Source organism: Prionailurus viverrinus, chromosome C1 (assembly GCF_022837055.1).
Source record: "Prionailurus viverrinus isolate Anna chromosome C1, UM_Priviv_1.0, whole genome shotgun sequence".
Classification (NCBI taxonomy): domain Eukaryota; kingdom Metazoa; phylum Chordata; class Mammalia; order Carnivora; family Felidae; genus Prionailurus; species Prionailurus viverrinus.
In genome coordinates, this window is record NC_062568.1 from 160,236,647 (window position 1) to 160,257,718 (window position 21,072).

Consider the following 21,072-nt stretch of genomic DNA (forward strand, 5'->3'; position numbering starts at 1 on the left):
GCAAAGAATATGAAAGTAGAGAAAACCGAATGGCTTATAATGTGAAAATATGCTCAACTTCATTCAAGATGAAATTAACACATCAAAAAGATACTCAGACAATTTGAGTTGATTTCTTACACTTGCAACCAATAGTCCTGACAAGTAGATTTGCAAAACTATGCCAAGGCAATTATATACACAAATGTTCACTTCAGCATTGCACATAAAAAAAAATAGTAAAAAACAAAACAAAACAAAACACAAATGTTTGCCAATTGTACACTGTTTACATAAATCATCGTACTTTGATACAGAGGGACAGTATTAAACCACTACAAATAATGAAGTAGGTATATGTGGGTTTATATGGAAATATCACCAAGATATATTAAGGGAAAGGGGTAATTTTATGACAGCAAGCGAAATACAATTGCAACTCTATAAATTTTTCAAAAGATATGTGACTAATAATAACAGGATATTTGGGGGAATAGGAACTGAGGGTTGGGAGGGGAGAGACACTTATACTTTTTATCTTATAGTTCTCTGTACTGTTTGAAATTTTTCCAGTGTGTATTTTGTTCTATTCACATTTTAAAATCAGAAAGCAGGAAATAGAATGTATCTGAATACTAGCCCTCAAAGTGGTTAGAAATTCAAATTGCTTGAAGTCTAAATGACAAATATTCACAGATCACTAAATCAAGATTTCTTAAGGAAATAAAGAATCGAAACAAAGAGCTCTTTATGTTTAAAATGAGTAATTTGTTATCACAAGTGGCTATGATGCCAGGAAAAATCTTGTGTGGGGTGATGTATTGAGTAGATACCAGAGACGGTAACAATAAAGGGAAATACTTGCATCTAAAATGTTTTCAAACCCCTTTCAAAGCCAAGGCATTATATAAGTATTTTGAAGATATAAAGGCTAACAATGTATAAAAATTTTATATTAACTATTGACATAAACTACAAAGATTACTTCTTTATATTTTCAAATCTTTACTAAAAGCAATCATACAATAGATGAAGTAATTCTAAAATAACTTAAATTCATAATAACTCTATTTGGACTTTCCATTTCTTAAAATTCTGACATCGTTCATGACTTATAATGATAAAAAAATGAAAATATTCACAGTCGTAAATTATCTTCCTTCTTTATGACTTTAGGAACATAAAGGAGAATTAGACTAATTACATTTTATAAAATGATTCTCAACACTTACAACATTTATTAAAGTACCAATGGTGACTAAAAGAAAGTAACTGATACCAACTTTAATGACATGTTTTTATTTATTTATTTTTAATTTTTTTTCAACGTTTATTTATTTTTGGGACAGAGAGAGACAGAGCATGAACGGGGGAGGGGCAGAGAGAGAGGGAGACACAGAATCGGAAACAGGCTCCAGGCTCTGAGCCATCAGCCCAGAGCCCGACGTGGGGCTGGAACTCACGGACCGCGAGATTGTGACCTGGCTGAAGTCGGACGCTTAACCCACTGCGCCACCGAGGCGCCCCAATGACACGTTTTTAAAGTACAATATCTGCAATCTAGGTATTTCACTACAAAATTAGATATTTTCCAAATTCTTTCTCAGTTCCAGGGAATGACCATTATTTAAAATATCCTGTCAAGGGCCTCACAAAATTGAATTTAATGCCAAACATCTGAAGTGTAGTTAATTTTGAAAAATAGACATCTTCAGCAGCTTTCCAAAATAAATACTGACTGATAAACTTTGTATAAAAATAATTTGTGCAATATAAACACCCATGGAAACCATTTTTGATGCTCATACAAGCAACAAGTAACATGACTCAGTCCTAATGAAGACCTTTGTATTCTAAATTGCCACCCCCCCACAACCTTGTGACTGCGTGCAGGCGTGCTTTATTGTTTTAATTTAGTTGTGCGAGATAAGGCAAAACTACTGACTTCTCTAGTTTCCTTTTGTAAATGCTTCTTCACATTTTCTTTGGTGACTATGTTTGCATTTTTTTCCTCAAACGCAGTTTTTCATAATAGAGTGGACAATTTTGTGTTTTACATCTGACAGTGTGGTTTCTCAATAATAATCACTTTAGAAGGGTCCTTAACTATCAAGATGACCCTCAAAAGATGAACAGTGGAGCACATTTCTTTTTAAAACTACAGGAAGGAATTTGGAAAGAGGTCTTTTTCCATCCATGTCTAGGTGACATATGGTTGCAGCATGTCTTGATCCATTTAGCACGTTGTCCAACCCCACGTGGTCCCCATGGGCACAGCTCTGATGGCCTAGCCTGTATCCCATGCCAACCAAAGTAGTTTTGGAATCTGGCATCAGTTTGTGAAGGAAGTTTCTCTTCTCTCAGCATTTGTGTAGTCAAAGTGAATATTTCTAAGGGAATGTGACCATATGTTTGATATTTGGAAAGAGGGAGTTGGTTTTATTGGAAAGGGAAGAGAGAAGATAAACGCAGCTCATGCTTGGTGCCATAAAACCTTATTATAGGTCCAGAATCACCCACTGGTTTGCAAATTTCATCCAAGTCCTCTTACCACTTGAGACGAGGCTTAAACATAAAAGAATATCTGTTCCTATTCCTCTTGTCCATATGTAGCCCATCTCCAAATGGGAACACAGGGCTCCGTGGGAGGCCCCTGCTGTTACTGATAACCACATCTTGATTTTTCTTCTTTGTTTTAGGGGGTTTAACATAGGAAACGTATAATCTCATTAGCCCTGGCAAGTGATTTGTCTTATGTTGAACCTTGAGGCCATATCCCAAATTATTAACTTCTGAATTTCTTTTCATCAAGTTCAGATTTAGAGAGACTGGTAACTTGTGTTGCAATTCAAGGCCTTAAGAGAAATACTCCAAATTCCAGATTTATCCTAAGTTTAAAAGTGCAAATCCATATTTCAGCTCTTCTCTCCCTTAAAAAAAATTTTTAAGGAACCTTTGGAAAGAAATGGAAAATATCAGACCATCCTGAAGTATAAAATGTTCTAAATTTACCTATATTTTTATTAAAACCCACTACTTAATGACAGACAATTTTCATAAAGACCCAATAATGTATAGTGATTTATGCAGTGAAACAAACTTTCAAAAGTGAAAATCAGAGCCCTAACACACTGACAACAGATAGGATCTAAATCTATATATACCAACAGGCCAAACTCTACCATTCAGCCCTCTCCATGAAAACAACTCCCTTGGCATTTCACTACTTGAGATGTTTTCATTTGTTTTTGGAACTGTGCACCGGGATATCAATGATCTCGTTAATATATTGTTACTAAATTCCTTTAACTCAGACCTGCAGCACTACACTGGTGCTGGGACTTCTGAATTCACTGCCACATACACATAGCATGGTGAAATCATAGGCTGTTTGGAACATCTGTCACTTTCTCTTCCCCATAGTCATATAGTCATGGGTCCCAGGCCCAGGAGAATGTTGTGTCTCAGTGGACATGCTCATTGTTTAATCTCTAACTTTATGCAGAATGGAGCAAAATGTAATTCTTCTATACTGTATCCTCAATACAACTTCTATATTCTATGAGCAGCATTAAAAATAATGGCCAATTTTGCCAGAACTTCCATACATGCAATAATTTCTTTCTGTTTCTGAATCTGTAAACCACTTAAAACATCAGTGAAAAAATGTATTCTCTCAATTTATCTTTGTATAGAACTAAGGCTTTCATACCACACTCAAAATTCAGTGAGTTGATGTGAGGCCTCTACCATTCTCTTGTGAGTCACCTATCTGTTGATGAGTATGTGAGATCCTGAGATGTCTCAACAATCCTTATGGCATGAAACAACTTTATTGATTTCTAATTGGCAAATGATCATGAAGTGTGAAAAAAAATACCTGTTGTTTGGGCCCTGAGATCTTTGTCACTGTCTAGAACTTCTCATTTCATATGGCCACAACTAGAATAGAGATGGAGTGTAGGATTTTATCTAGGGTAACAGTAAAATCAGCAGGATCCTCTCTCAGGCCAAGTATGAAACTGGCGATGCTTAGCAATCTAATAGGCATATTTCTGAGTACTAAGGTATGTATTTTGATTATACTGATCATCTTGAAATTCTGATTTATTGACACTCAACATCTATCTCTGCAGGTTTCTTGATTAGTTTGTTGCTCAAAATGCTGTCTCGGAGTTTTCTTGCCATACCAAAAACTGAAACAAACAAGAAATATTAAAGTCTTTAAAGGCAAAAACAACATCTGTGTGATTCTCACTTCATTTTCACCCAGGATTATATATCCACTTAACAAATTTTATCTGCTTGTGGGTCATTTTTTTAATGGACGGCAACGTAAGGTATAGGTTTAAAACATAATCACTAGCATTAAAAGATCTGAGTTTAAATCTGGATTCTGGTTCCATTATACACTAACTCTGTGTCCTTGGGAAAATTACTTAATCTTCTAATCTTTAATAAGGGTGTTATAGTAGTACATGTCTCATACAATTATTTTAATAATTGATTGAGATAAAATATGGAAAGCTTTACCACAGTGGGTGGTTATATGAAAGAGAAGTGAGAAAGAAAACAGCGTACAAGCAAGTTGGAATCAGGGAAGACAATAATTCCAGAGTGATATACAGTAGCATTTAGTCATCTAACTGTATCAGAAAGCAACCACTGCAACATCTTTTATAGGGAAGCGTTAAGACACACATTACGTTTTCAAAATGCTTTTGTTGTCATCAAAATAGTTTGTATTCTAGTATTTCCATTCTGATAGGTAGTATCATTGCATGGTTATATTCGATACATAAAGATCAGCTTACTTGTCAGTCTTCAGAAGTACATCCCCCAGGCCAGACCTAAATCTGCAACATTTAGCAGACTGCCTACCACAGAGTAAGTGCTCAAGGCAAGTTTGTTAAATTGCAAAATCTTAAAATCATGCAGTCAAGTGGCACAAATACAAATATATCACATACTTCAAAAATATACGAGGATGCCTCTTATGTATAGACGTGTGTGTGTGTGTGCGCGCGCGCGCATGTGAATCAGCTGAAAACAAAGACAACTCAAGATAAAACAACCATACCTTTGAAACAAGTTACATCCCACAGTGTCTTTCAAACTTAGGTATAATCGAGAAGATTAGCTCTTTCTACACAGGTCTAATGTTCGCCAAAGATGGTATTTGTTGGGTTCATTTCTAGCTAGAAACAAGCCATTGGAGATCTTCCTAGTGTAGCTTGTTAATGAAATCATTAGAAGAGTCAGTCTACATTGCCAGGCTCTTGAAGACTTTCTCTCATTTTTTATCAATATTACTGAGCAATGACAGATACCTTTAATTTGGAAACACTCACTTTCAAGTTTGACTCTGACAGTTTTGCTTCCTCTCCCATATCCACAACGATGGTGGACTGTATTACATACACTTCATATGATTCACTGTAACATACATCTGAGATGTTTCTTGAATGAAATTAAACAGTTAGGTCACACATTGTGTTTTCCATTATCTTCCGAGTCTGAGTAGAACAAGTCTGAAACTGAGGCATGTAAGATACAAAAGTCTTCTGACCATTAGTTCCTAAACTGAAATGATTTTCTACAAGTTGTGAGCAAGTGTCCTGGAGGATTCTGATGTCAGTGAGTAAACAATGGGCTGGGAACGGACACAACACTTGTGACTCGTCAGTCAAAAACACACCACTCTCTCTTTTTTTGATTGAGGTGACCCCTAAATAATAGACAGACCTCTCACCATTATTTTCTTCAGGGAAATTTCCCTCAGGTTTCAAAAATTCATCCAATCCTTCTGAGAACGGAAGGTGTGGTGAAATTATATTGGGATGCTGATCTGATAATATAAAAAATGCCTGGGTTTCTATCTCCCATGAGCTGTTAGAGAAAGAATCCTTGGACAGAGAATTTTTGCTAGAGAAGCATTTGCTGACTGAACTGTTTATAAGCCCTTGCTCTTCATCAATGTCACTTGATTTAGAGCTGCTGAGTAGGGTAGCATATCTAACAGAGGGCTGTCTCCTGTTTTCATCCTCATAGGTTACCACGCTGCTCTCAAGCTCAGAGAAGTCAGCACTGTTGTGCTGGTCACTGATACAAATAGAACCCTTTTCAAGATCCGGAGTTGCCAAAAGTAGAGAGACCAGAGTTGTTGGCATCATGTCATCTTTATTTTTCCATGTTGTGTCAACACTGACATCTTCTGAAATAGCTTCAGGCTCCAAAAGAAGAGGACCAAATATCACTGATTCTGTATGCTTGACAAAAAGATGCTCAAACGTTTCTGGCTAAAAGAAAAGACACATTTTAACGCTCAATTGTATTATTATTAGTAGTATTTTTCTTCACTACGACATCATTGCAGAAACGAAAGTGTAAAAGGTTTACTACCAAAGGACATAAGTCAAGCACACATTAACTAGTTTTGGACTGAAACGGATATGTCAAAAATCATAAGGGAGAGACATATAAATTAGTGTTTAAAGTGGGATGAGATAGACTTTGGTTTGAGTCCTTCCACTTCTATGACCATGGACAAGTACATTAACTTCTTTGTCTTTTGGTTTCTTCATCTGTAAAAATGTGTTCTATCAATATTTACTTCCTGGCATTGCAGTGAGGAATAAATTAGAGAGGGTCTGAAAGTGCTTAGGTCTCAATAAAGATTGGTTGCTGCATATCTTCTGAAGAATTCCTCATGTTTTACAGCAAATTAGGCTTCCACAAACTGAAAAATTTAAACCTCAAATGAAAAAGTAATTGAAATAAAATCAAATGAACAAACCCTCTAGTCCAAAGGTAATTAGAGTATCTACGCCATGACATAAGATATGATGTAAAGGCGAACTATTTGTGACTGTTGAGACTAATCTGCCTTACACGATACTGAAAATCTACTTAAGATTACCAGAAGACAGGAACTAACACCAATTTGTTGAAAACAATGATGGTAAAAGAGATGATCACAGACTCTTAAGTCACCATTCCTTATAGATAACTTCACACAAAAATACACACGGAACATGTGGAATGAAGACAAAGACACAAAACAAATGCACATCGTATCTTTTATAAGAATGCTGGTTACATCACAACAAAAAAATCCTGCCAAGCAGCTACAAATCAAGAATCTGTGTGTAAAAAGCTCAACTCATACAATGTAAACATATTGAAAAATAAGTGCAAAATAAAGAACACTGTGGACACATCACATTGAAAAATTAACACAACTAAAGGACGTGCTACTGAAAATGTGTTCAATTTGTGAAACATACATATGATTGACCTTTTGAATTTTACAATTATTTTTTTATTTTTTTTTATTTAAAAAAATTTTTATTAATGTTTATTTATTTTTGAGGGAGACAGAGACAGAGTGTGAGCAGGGGAGGGGCAGAGAGAGAGGGAGACACAGAATCCAAAACAGGCTGCAGGCTCTGAGCTGTCAGCGCAGAGCCCGATGTGGGCCTTGAACTCACGAACTGTGAGATCATGACCCGAGCCGAAGTCGGACGCCCAACCGACTAAGCCACCCAGGTGCCCCTGAATTTTACAATTTTTAAACTACCAGAATGAACTCAAATTTATTCCCTGAAATAACAGTATCCCCAACTATTCTTCATAATGGCAAATATATTTCATATAAAAACATAATTCATTAGCACAGTTCTAAATTCTTAAATGAAATATATTTGTGATTATAACCATAAAGAATAAATATACCAAATGCTAAATATGATAAAAAATGGAATACATTTATATAGATATTAAAATCCTACATAATGACAAATATCATGTTAACACAACCTTCTCTGTTATTTATGAACGTAATATATGAAAACTGTTCCTATGCCTTTTTTTCTGACAGAAATTTATCATTAGTTTTATGATTTGCTTCAAATATTTATTTTCTCATATTGTTTTTTCTTAAACTTGCTACTCTGTGTGTCTTGAATTTCTTAAAATTTAAATGAACCTAGAAAATAAGATCACCAAATAAAGGAATTACATGCTATCAACATGAAAACAAAAAATACACACAAATAGCCAATAGCACGCAGACTCATATATGTTCTTCAGATGATGGCTCTGGCATATTTCATGTCCTCTAAAACCTTATAACTGGTAAATAATTATTGGTACCAAATAATTTACATGTCTTCAAATGCATCCAGATGGAAGATAATTAATAAGAAATCACATACCCATATATTATTGAGGTATATTTCATCAATGGGTCACAAACATTTATTAAAAGTATGTTCATTACAAAATCGTAATCATTATATGCACCTAATTTTTAAAGATTTTAGAACAGTCTGGGAACATATTAAGTATGTATTCAGCTGGTAGGAATTAAAAAATATTCTTTCATAATTTCACACTTTGATTTTACATTCTAATGATACCTATTCAAAGTCAATGAAGGGGAAAAGGACACATTGCTCCTCATTTTTAGTGTCTTTTTTGGTAACCAAATAAAACTCTGAGTGAAATCTAAATGTTAGTGATCTGTCTTTACCTAAATCTGAATATTATTTAGGTTCATCAAACAGAGGCTTTGGTTTATTTTGAATGTGAGCAACATAACACACTTAGTATGCTAGTATCATAGAAACAGCAAGGGTCTTTTTTCCAGGGAGAAATGTCCTACCCTTGCCATGAACTTGTTGGAAAAGCTCCCTATTTGCATCACTGTGTACTTCTATGCCTGCCAGAAGCTTTGGGTGGTTCAGTGTAAATAAATTTAAGAAGGAATTTCCAAAGAGGCTGAATTGGAGAATGATGTGTTTTCTCATCTGGTCAGTCTGACCTGGATATGTCAGGTCATCCTGATACAAACTGTAACTTCCATTGGCCTGTGACCAGCACAAGCCCTAACTTCTGGCTTTCTTTGAACTGAAACAGAAGTTAGCACGTAAGCCATTTGCAAGGATACCAACGATAGAAATCCCCAGATTGACCAAAGTTAGACATAAAAGCTATAAGACATTCAAAACAACACCCAAGTGGGTCAGTTTATAAGCTCAGATGTCTAGAGAAGAATATAAAATGGAAAATTTGGGATGTGAAAATATTAGCTAAATAGTTTTACTGTATTTTATAAATAGATTCATTGTGTTTGCAAAGTTATGTGTCAGAAGTTGTAGCTTTCATCTAGTTACATCACTGTCTACTACATATCTGATAATATCTAATAGGCCCATGGGAAGAGCAACAGTCATAGTTTTTAACATTTTATGACCACCATACAAATGATAAATCAAAAGCCAGACACCATGAATATTACTTGTTAAACTTCATGTGACCTGAAAAGTAAGCATATATTCAAAATGCAGTGGACTGAGACCTACATCTTGACCCCAAATTTACCCTTCTATTTAAGTTCTAAATCAGCATCATCCACTATATGTTAGTTCTCAATAGTTCAACCAAATATTTTTTTAGATTTGTCTCCCCTTCTTCAAAATGTAAAAATCTTCTAATACTCTACAGAATGTTGGGAAGAATTGGGTTCATCAGTTGTGATCATGATTAAGCTTCAAAGAATATCCATTCTCTGTTTAGATAAAATAAAATAAGAAAGCAAAACAAAAAATCAGAAAGCAAAAGATAAAATATTTCAAAAACATTTTCTCTCAGGCATGGCTTCTGGACTATCAATTCTTCTGTGATACTACAGTAATGTACCTTTTTAGGAAAGAGTAAAATTTTGAACTAAGGTAGCCTTTTCTATTTCCGTAAAGCATGCCTTAATATCACACTCTAAGAACAGTCTTGGTGACCCCAGAAAAGGAAAAACTATACAATAATAACAGAATAAGGAGAAAGAACAAAGAGCTGGAAAGATAAATAGGCGGGGAGAGTGAGGAGCAGGAGAAGTATTAGAGAGCTTGAAACAAGAAAGAATAAAAGAGTAGAGGAGTAAAAACAAAAGTTCAAAAATTAAGAGAAAGAAGAGCTGAAATAATGGACCATTATCATGATTTTTCTAATCTAGGAAATCTAATCTAATCTAGAGGGAAAAAAAATCTAAGAAACCATCTGGTCCATGAGTCTCCCTTTTTCTTTTTTTTTATAAACAAATTGGGGCTTAAAGTTACAGAGCTAATTAGAGCAGAGTGAGGACCCCAACTTAGTTCTTTATTTTCTTCCAGTCTAACAAACTTTCTATAAAACAATGGAAAAATGAAAAGAGATGCTAACTGCAAACAGGCAGGAAAACATGTTATTTGTTTTGCTTTTTCTACTTGCTGTGTTAGATTTCAGCCGATTAATTCAGTCTCTCCTCTGGCTACTTATAATTCATGGGCATATAACAAATATGAAGAACAGGAAAGTAAACAAAACTGAAATCATATTTTAGGGGAGTGAGATAGGTATTTCTAAGCCCAGTAATGTGTACTCCTAAATAGAACTTCCAACTCAAAACCACACCAGCTCTACCCACTTCTGCAAGACCAATTTCAGAGTTGCTCTGCCTCAGATCTGTGAGGCTGGTATTCTGGGAAGCTGCAGGTCTTTGAGCTTCTGCTTTGGAGGCCTAGAGCAGACTGAGGAATCTTGGATAGTCTTTGAATCACAAGGGAAAATCTATTTGGCTTTAGCTTTCTCACTTCTAAAGTAAGTTGTTAACTGGAGTACACTCTTGTGAAGAAGACAACAAAGAAGCGGGGTTAGATCCCCCTCCACCCAAAAAAATTACAGATGATTTAGATTTAGAGGAAGAAAATGATAGATTAGGCAACACTGCTAAAGAGAAAGGTAAATAACCAAATTGGTTACAGTCTTGTAAACACTATGAAATTTGCATTAGAAGAAAAAGCAAGTCTATTGTGTCATTGTATTTTCCTACAAGAATTCAACTTTTGTTTAAGATTCTGATTTATATATTTATTTCTATTTTATTTCTATTTTATTTATTTTTTATTTTTTATTTTTTTAATTTTTTTTTCAACATTTATTTATTTTGGGGACAGAGAGAGACAGAGCATGAACAGGAGAGGGGCAGAGAGAAAGGGAGACACAGAATCAGAAACAGGCTCCAGGCTCCGAGCCATCAGCCCAGAGCCTGACGCGGGGCTCGAACTCACGGACCACGAGATCGTGACCTGGCTGAAGTCGGACGCTTAACCGACTGCGTCACCCAGGCGCCCCTCTATTTTATTTTTAATTTGTTTTTAAGATTCTGACTTTTAAAGTATGAAAAGAAATGGTGTAGCACAGTATTCTGGTTCAAGATGGCAGGTTGAACACATTTCTCTCTCATCTTTGTAGAACTCTGTCACAATAAAAGTACACAAACAACAAATATATACCCACAACACAGAAGATAACCTGAGAAGGCAAGAGGGAATAAGATTTTGAATTCACTTCTAAAAGATGGAAAACAACCAGAAGAGTATAGACCAACGAGGATGAGCAAAGAAAGCTACAAACCAAAGTATCTCCAGAGCAGGCTGTGGCTGAAGAGAAAGCCAGTTTGCCCAGTTGAATCCAGTTGAGATGGTGAGTGACGAAATGGCAGGTAAAAGTAGGTAAATGAGTGAGTTGAGTGAAGAAATGAGTGAAGAAATGGCAGGTAAAAGAAGATATGAAGGAATGGGGCTCTTCCAGTTCTCTGTTGTACATGGAAGAGCCTTTATATTAGAACTACCTTCCACACCCAAATTGAGGTTTTGTTTTCAAAAGCAACTAAGGAGGTCTCCTGGGAGTTACTAAGCAGCTGTGGGGTAGTAGCGACTGTGAGTACACTTTTTCCTCAGCTAGCCAGAGCCCTATCTACCCACCCAGAGCAATAATCCCTGCCTATACACATTGGGCTCCCAATCAGCTCATCTACAGTTTCATTCTAAAGCATTAAAGGAAACAAAATAATTACTAGATATTTAGGGAAAGTCTGAGATTAAAAAAAAAGAAAAGCCAATATAAACAAGAAGAAAATAGAATCCGGGCAGAAAGGGAATTCAGGGAAAAAGGAAAAAAGAATTTTTCAAATAAACAATGATCCTTAAAATGGTCCTTCTAGTAAGATTTAAGAAAATATCATATATAAAACCAGAACAAAATACTCTGAAAAAAAAAGCTTGCAAATTTACAAATGTAATAGTAAATAAAAGTTCAACAGAAACACTAGAAGAATAGAATATGGCAAGGTCTCAATGTAAAACAAAACACAACAAAAGAACATATTAAAGTGATAAGAAATATAGAAGATCTATGCAAAGGGCTGAACATCTAACAAATACATATTCTAGAAAGAGAAAACAAAAGAAACAGGAAGAAAGGAAATCACAAAGAAATAATATAATTTCTTAGATAAGACAGAAGGCATGGAATTGAAAGTGTCTTCAAATGGTGACCAAGTTAAATGAAAAAGAACCTCCCAAGATCCATCGCTGAAATTTTAGAACACACAAATGGAGAGAATTTTTAAATGCAAGAAAACTGCAAGTAACCAGTGAGGAGTAAAAATTAGAATGGCATCTGAGTTCTCAGAAGCAATGCTGAGTGCTAGATGATGAGACAGGAATTGCTTCAAAGTTGAATTGGAAAGGTTTGTCCAATCTGGAAATGGCTACTCCACCAAACTAACGATCAATGAAGGCACAATGAAAAGAATTTCAGGCATGAAGAGACTCTGACTTAGCACATAACATTTCTTAGGAGGTTACTTAAGGATGTAGTTAATCAAGAAAGAGGAAGGAAACGAACTTAGGAAGCAGCAATCACTAGAAACCAGTTAAGGAAAAATTCTGGGTGATGGCTCGTAGAAATTATAGAAAACACCTTATCCGGACTGAAGTAGGAGGATATAGGGTTTCCTGGGCAGAGTACACTGGGAAAAGGTGTCCAGTGAAGAAGTTTGTATAATAGCAGCACACAGACATTCAAAAACACTTTGAAAGAAGCTATTAGCAGGCACCTGGGTGGCTCAGTCGGTTAAGCATCTGACTTTGGCTCAGGTCATGATCTCACCATTCATGAGTTCAAGCCCCGTGCTGGGCTCTGTGCTGACAGCTCAGAGCCTGGAGCCTGCTTCAGATTCTGTGTCTCCCTCTCTGTCCCTCCCCTGCTCACCCTCTGTCTCTCTCTCTCAAAAATAAACATTACATTTTTATAAAGGCAATTAGAAACACTAGAAAAAGCAACAACAACCCCATAAAAACTAAAAACGAAGTCAACTAAAATTTGGCACAATTCTGACCAACAGGTGAAATATTTCTAATATTTTTTAAAAAAACATTCTCCTGTGACATTGGAACTACCAAGAAATGTCATCACGTATATTACTTGTTCTTCAAGGAACAGTGTTTACATACCCATAGCCACCTAAATGCAGTTTACTGACTTTGTGTTTTTTACAATGATTATAGGACAAAACATGCTATCAATCCTGACTTAAAGCGAAGAGTTCTATTTACATAGACTGGGAGGTGGAGAGAGAAGGCAAGAGTGCTAATGTCTTTATTTAACAATAAAGCTCCCTAGAAGGGGAGCTCCTACAAGTGGCCTCTATTGATGGAAATAAATGGAATTTAAAAAGATTCTTCTGAGGTTGCAGAGTAATTACTGACAAAAATGGGGAAAAGGCGACAACACAGTATGTCGTAGGAGCGTGGGGAAAGGAGAATGGAAGGAAAAGTATGTGTATCAATAAATATTCATTATAGCCAGAAACCAATTGATCATGTCTACATTCCGTAGTGGTGTAAGCATATTATTTTTAGAAATATAAAGGTGACTTGCCAGAAAAGTTAAAAGCAAACCAGTTTAAAGTAACGGTATTTGGAAAGCAAGACTAAGGGTAGGTAGGGATGGAGGAGGATACTCTACTTTGCAACAAATGCTCTTCCATACTATTTCACTATTAAACCATGCACATTGATCACATGCTCATGCAAAAACTTATCTTTTTAAATAATGGGACATATACATCCCCAGAGAACAAAGAGATATTAACAACCATGTTTACAGCAGCATTGTTTGTAATGAATAGAAAAAGTTTGCAAACAACTTAAATATCCATAGGGGGAATGGACATATGAATTATGATATATTTATAGGATGGAATACAATCGGCCAGTCCACATAGCTGAACTCCGTTAATGGCATCAACATGGAAAGATATCAAAAAACAATGCTTAGAACAAAAATAATTTTTGAATGACATGGAAGGCATGATAACATTAATTAATTAATGCCAAAAGTATTATTGTTCATTGGTCATGGATACACATATACAGATACAGTAAAGTACAAAAGCACAAACTAGACAAATACATACTATATTCTTGAAAGTCGGTGCCCCTAAAAAGGGAAGGAGGGACCAAAACGAATGAGAGGAATAAGCAGAACAAACTTTATCTTAACTTTTATCAATAAAAAAATATGAGGCAAATATGGATTTTTGATTAATTATAAACAAAAGGGAATGAGAATGATAGCTTAAAAAATGGAAGAGATTACTTTTAGGGAATATTTTAGAAACCAGGTTGGATATCTAAAGAATTACAAGTATAGATTACTTTCATAAAAACCAATGCTCAAAGTAATCTGAATGTGAAGAACAAATTAAGGAAAATATTTCACGTAAAAAATTATCTCCTTAAAAAAAATACTGTCATTGTTTTTAACAACAATGGACTACCACAGTATGTTTGCTTTGCAACACGTTGTGGGTTTTTTGTTTGTTGTTTCCTTTTGTTTTAGAATTGGATATATCACCCTTTGCTTATCCATTCAGCATTTGATGGATATTAAAAAATATGGCTTGTTGCCACATTTTGGCCATTATAAACAATGTTGTTATGAACATTCATGTATAAATCTCCATGTAAATACATGATTTCATTTCTATTGGATACATACCTAGCAGTGGAATTATTGGGTCATATGGTAACTCTATGTTGAACCGTTAAGACCATTTTCCAAAAGGGCTGCATCATTTTTTTTAAGTGTATTTATTTACTTCAAGAAAAAGAGAGCATGAGCAGGGGGAGGGGCAGACAGAGAGAGAAAGAGAGAATCCCAAGCAGGCTCTGTGCTGTTAGCACAGAAAGGGCTGCATCAGTTTACTTTCCCACTGGCAGTGTATGAGTTCTAATTTCTCCATGTTCTCACCAACACTTATCATCTTTTTGATTATAGCCATTCTAGCCAGTGTAAAGTGGTATCTTGTGTTTTTGGATTGTATTTCCCCAATAGTTAATAATGTTGAACATATATGCATTAGTGCTTATTTTTCACTTATATGTCTTCTTTGCAAAAATGTGTATTCAGGGGCTCCTGGGTGGCTCAGTTAAGCGTCCGACTTTGGCTCAGGTCATGATCTCACAGTTCGTGAGTTCGAGCCCTGCATCAGGCTCTGTGCTGACAGCTCAGAGTCTGGAGCCTACTTTGGATTCTGTGTCTACCTCTCTCTCTACCCCTTGCCCACTCACATCTGTCTCAAAAATTAACATTTAGGGGCGCCTGGGTGGCGCAGTCGGTTAAGCGTCCGACTTCAGCCAGGTCACGATCTCGCGGTCCGTGAGTTCGAGCCCCGCGTCGGGCTCTGGGCTGATGGCTCGGAGCCTGGAGCCTGTTTCCGATTCTGTGTCTCCCTCTCTCTCTGCCCCTCGCCCGTTCATGCTCTGTCTCTCTCTGTCCCAAAAATAAATAAACGTTGAAAAAAAACATTTAAAAAAAAAAAAAATTAACATTTAAAAATATTTTTAAATGTCTATTCAGATTTTTACCCATTTTTAGAATTTTGTTAAAATATATATAAGATTTACCATTTCAATTATTTTTAGGTGTACAATTAATGGCACTAGTTAAATTAAGTAATACATTTGTTAATATGGAACTGATGGCAAGGGTAGCAGTTTGAGTCCAATGGACTGGGGTTTAACGAAGGTTTATACAAGTACAGGATAGATGATCAAGACAAGCCACTGAACCACTCTGAGACTCAGTATGGTCATCATAAAATTTAAGACGGTTAGGCCTATGAGAATTAAATAAAATAAAATATGAAAGTGAAGAGCCAATAGTAAATTTGCCGTACCGTTTTTAGAAATTAGTATGAATTACACTATATTATTTTTCCCTATTAGACTAAAAACTATTATTTTTAGTTATTTAGGAGATAAAGTAGAAAATGAGATTTTTCTTAAGTTATTGAATTTTAGAAGATTAAATGTTTACCATTAGTAAAATCCTTTGAAATTATATTCTTCACTCTTCAAATATCGCCATTATATTCCAAAAATTCCTTTATTCCTGATTATGTTTTCTGTGTACCTATTAATCCCTAGAAATAAATTATGCATCTTAAGGACTAGTTGTGCTCAAATAATATCTTATAAGATTATATAAAGTCAAATATCTGCAGAGGGGGGGAAAATCGGTCTTACAAATAAGGATATTCACAACCACTTTAAGTATCCTAAAAATTCTTCACATTTCTTTATTTTACCAGAACATAGGAAATTTTAGTGGTATTTCAGTCTCCTTGTATATAATGTCTGTCAGATGATCTGCTGCAGCTTTGTGCTCATTTTCATCATGTCCATGTGAGACAGGGGAGCACATAGTCTACAAATATTTACTGACCCGACCTCTACCCATCAAGTGGTTCCTTTGCACACACCATTTTCTGGAAAGGAAAAGACATTTGCTGCAGGCTCAAACTGCATTTGCTGAGATGGGCCTGATCACTTCCCTGCTCTGGTAAACACTTAGAAACCATTTTCATGGTGGTGCATAGGGAAGATTTCAGAGCTTCACATGTTGAAGACAGAATATTTTAGCTTCCCTTAAAGAGACAGTGAGATGGTTATTCTCTGTATTCATATATACTTGTATAGTGAAGCTTTAAAATTTTTGCTTATATAGGTATTTAGTTTTTCTGACCAAAAAAAAGCTCATATTAAAAGAAAGAACCCTTCATATTTAAGAAAATTAAATATTACACTGTAATTAAAAACTACACTGTCTTTTAATCTCCCTATTTTCAGTTTGTGAATGTGCTATGATCCTTTCTACCTCAGGGCTTTATATTTGCAGGTGGCTTTGCCTGGGCTCTACCCCTCCACCACAAAATCTATTTAATGACTACGCATCTTCCAGAGCTTAGCTCAATTGTCGCTTTCCTATCTTCACCCTCTCGTCCCCATCCATCCCACACACTAAGTTCAGCACAATGGATCCTTTTCTTTAACATGTTGTTTATAATTATCAGTATATCATATAGATCATATATATATTATTACTATTTTCATTATCATTGATTAATGCTTATCTTCCCCACTAGACCATTCGCTCCAGGAGTTTCTGTTTTCTGGTCATTACAACCTGAAGATATTGCATAGTGACTAACACAGAATAGGTATTCAATAAAATTAATGAATTTTAAAATGAATCAACTATTTTGGAGATGGTAAAGAAGACAAGTTCTTTCTATTCTGTTTTCCACCCAGCCACTCCTTTATGATCTATCTTATTTCCCAGATACTAAGGAAAATCTCTTAAAAGTTTGTTTTCCAAGATCCAAGCAATATCCTAGACTTACATATAAATACTCACTATGTGCTTATTGAATGAATGAATGAACGACAAATAAATATATATGGCTGAAATATCACTATAGCTACAAAAATGTTACTATATGAATTTACAATGGAAGACAGAGGAGAGGAATAAATATTTTACAAATTAAAAAAATATCATGACTTCTGTTTAATGAAAGGGGAGTAAGGGCTTACAGCAAGTAAGTGCATAGCTGAGAGAGGTATGGGGCTAGATGGACTCAAAACAAAGTGAAGTTTCTATAAAGAGAATGATCATCTTTAAAACTAGTGCTACCTGGTCTGAAGATAAGACAGTGTCATAGACCAATGGAATAGAATAGAGACTCCAGAACTGGACCCACAAAAGTATGGCCAACTAATCTTTGACAAAGCAGGAAAGAGTATCCAATGGGAAAAAGACAGTCTCTTTAACAAATGGTGCTGGGAGAACTGGACAGCAACATGTAGAAGAATGAAACTAGACCACTTTCTTACACCATTCACAAAAATAAACTCAAAATGGATGAAGGACCTGAATGTGAGACAGGAAGCCATCACAACCCTAGAGGAGAAAGCAGGAAAAACCTCTCTGACCTCAGCCGCAGCAATTTCTTTCTCAACACATCTCCAAAGGCAAGGGAATTAAAAACAAAAATGAACTACTGGGACCTCATCAAGATAAAAGCTTCTACACTGCAAAGGAAACAATCAACAAAACTAAAAGGCAACCAATGGAATGGGAAAAGATATTTGCAAATGACATATTGGACAAAGGGCTAGTACCCAAAATCTACAAAGAACTCACCAAACTCCACACCCAAAAAACAAATAATCCAGTGAAGAAATGGGCAAAAGACATGAATAGACACTTTTCTAAAGAAAACATCCAGATGGCCAACAGGCACATGAAAAGATGTTCAATGTCACTCCTCATCAAGGAAATACAAATCAAAACCACACTGAGATACCACCTCATGCCAGAGAGACTAAAATGAACAAATCAGGAGACTATAGATGCTGGCAAGGATGTGGAGAAACAGGAACCCTCTTGCACTGCTGGTGGGAATGCAAACTGGTGCAGCTGCTCTGGAAAACAGTGTGGAGGTTCCTCAAAAAATTAAAAATAGATCTACCCTATGACCCAGCAATAGCACTGCTAGGAATTTATCCAAGGGATACAGGAGTGCTGATGCACAGGGGCACTTGTACCCCAATATTTATAGCAGCACTTTCAACAATAGCCAAATTATGGGAAGAGCCTAAATGTCCATCAACTGAAAAATGGATAAAGAAGATGTGGTTTATATATACAATGGAATACTACTTGGCAATGAGAAAGAATGAAATCTGGCCATTTGCAGCAACGTGAACAGAACCAGAGGGTATTACACTAAGTGAAATAAGTCAGGCAGAGAAAGACAAATACCATATGTTTTCACTCATATGTGGATCCTGGGAAACTTAACAGAAGACCATGGGGGAGGGGAAGGGGAAAAAAATTACAGAGAGGGAGGGAGGCAAAACATAAGAGACTCTTAAATACTGAGAACAAACTGAGGGTTGATGGCGGGTGGGGGAGAGGGGAAAGTGGGTGATGGGCATTGAGGAGGGCATCTGTTGGGATGAGCACTGAGTGTTGTATGGAAACCAATTTGACAATAAATTGTATTTAATATAAAAAAGACTGTAATTTCTGCTGAAAGATTACACAATTTAATTGTTTGCACTGTTATATCTACAATATTACATATTTGTCCATTTGTTTCATCGATAAGCTGTAGAGCAGTGTTTTTCTAACCTCAAGTCATAGGCCATTAGTATGTGAAATCAACGTTCTGGGTTGCAATCAGTATTTTTAAAACAAAAGAATTTTGAAAATAGCACTGCATATAATAAAATCACTTTGACATCTTTTTTCAGTTTTGCATATCTATGTCTGTGCATGTACTGGGCTGCAAGGTAAGGCGTATTTCTTACTGTGGGTCATGGTAAAAAAAAAAAAAAATTGAAAGCCACCGCTAGAGAGAAAAAGAACTAATGGAGCAGGCTCCACTGTGAGACAAATAGGCAAGCCAAGCCAGGTTCTAAAATAAATCACCTAATCACTATGTGCTTCAGGTTTTTTCTTCTATAAAATGGAGATAATGATACTTACCCCACAGTGTAACTGAAAGAATAATAATTTAAAACATCTAAATATGTAAAATAATGATAACTAATAGTTATTGAAACTTAACTATGTTACAAGTACCATCTTCTTCAATCCCCAAAACAATCTTATGATGTAAGTTCTATTAAACTTCATTTTACAGGAAACGAAACTCAGATGCTGCAGATTGAAGCATATACGACTATGTCTCAGTGATTTGCACATATATAAGCAGACACTCTTATGAATTACCAGCAATGCTTTACTGAATCTTCACTTTCATACTTCACATGCAGCAGGAAGTCAGTCAATATTTGTGAGGGGTAAAATACTCCCCAGGAATTCAGAGAACTTTTCACAAAAATTAAACAGTAGAATGCTCTGGGAACTTAGAGGGGGAGAAATTCTGAACTACTTTTGTTAAAGGAAGGTTTGGGGAAAGGGGCCTAGAAGGGCAAGGTCTTCACTGACATGGTGGGGCTGTAGAGGTAAAGGGAACAGTAAAGGCATGACCAAGGCCCAGGGACAGAAGAGATAGGTTATGTAAGTTGATAACAGATTGCAGACAGAAGTCATTGAGTGCTAGCTTAAAGGGACTGTACTTTATCTTGTAGCTAAAAGGAAACCAGTGAAGACTTTTCAACAGTGACTAATAATAAAGATGCAATCATTGAGACTGCTTAATAACCTCCATATGACTGATATTTAAAACAGCATGTTGATATTTGGACATGAAAACTGAATTCTATTTTCTCAATTTTATGGGTGGAAAACCAACCTGGCTTCAAGGGAAACTATAAGAACTAATGAAATATTAGTTAAACACTAGAGGTTTCTAAGAAATTCTATCATAGATGTAAGTACAAATTATTTTATTGTAGCTAATTCATAAAGTACTTTAGCTTGAAAAAAAACCAATGTACTTAAATGTAAGTTTTATTATGGTAATTATATTTTTCAGGTTGTGGTGTTTGAGGCCACAATTATTTTTATAGTTTTTAATTGATTTAAATAATTATGGAAATAATTACAGGGATTAAAAATATTGATTCCAGCTTTTACCTAAAGACAATCAATTTATACCAAAAAAGTATATCCAAATATCTGTTCTTCATCAGATTTAACTCTTAATATTCTAATATTTATTTTATTATATACTGTGATACAGATATATATTTAATGCCCACATGATAAACTACCTACTGAATTTTGTTTCATGCTGGTTTTAAATCTCTGCATCTTGCTATTCTTAAAAATATGTAATTAAAGAGAACCCATATTTAAATGAATACAATAAGACTTAAACCGTACCCTTAAAATATTTTAAACCTTAATAATGTTTGAAGCTATATAAGGCATATAGCATTTAAATGCAAT

The 21,072-nt window shown here is 35.4% G+C and overlaps 1 protein-coding gene across 4 annotated transcripts in view; it reads right to left on the minus strand.

The window, feature by feature from the left end:
• Window positions 1-5,450: 5,450 nt before the first annotated feature.
• LEPR (leptin receptor) overlaps window positions 5,451-21,072 on the minus strand; it is an 85,758-nt gene continuing 70,136 nt past the window's right edge. For 3 of the 4 annotated variants that reach the window (XM_047873633.1, XM_047873630.1, XM_047873632.1), the window contains one exon: window positions 5,451-6,278. In XM_047873633.1, the coding sequence (XP_047729589.1) occupies window positions 5,451-6,278 (828 nt within the window). Of the gene's footprint in view, window positions 6,279-7,454; window positions 9,551-21,072 lie in introns of those variants that run through there. The other variant, XM_047873634.1, reaches the window with a different exon arrangement.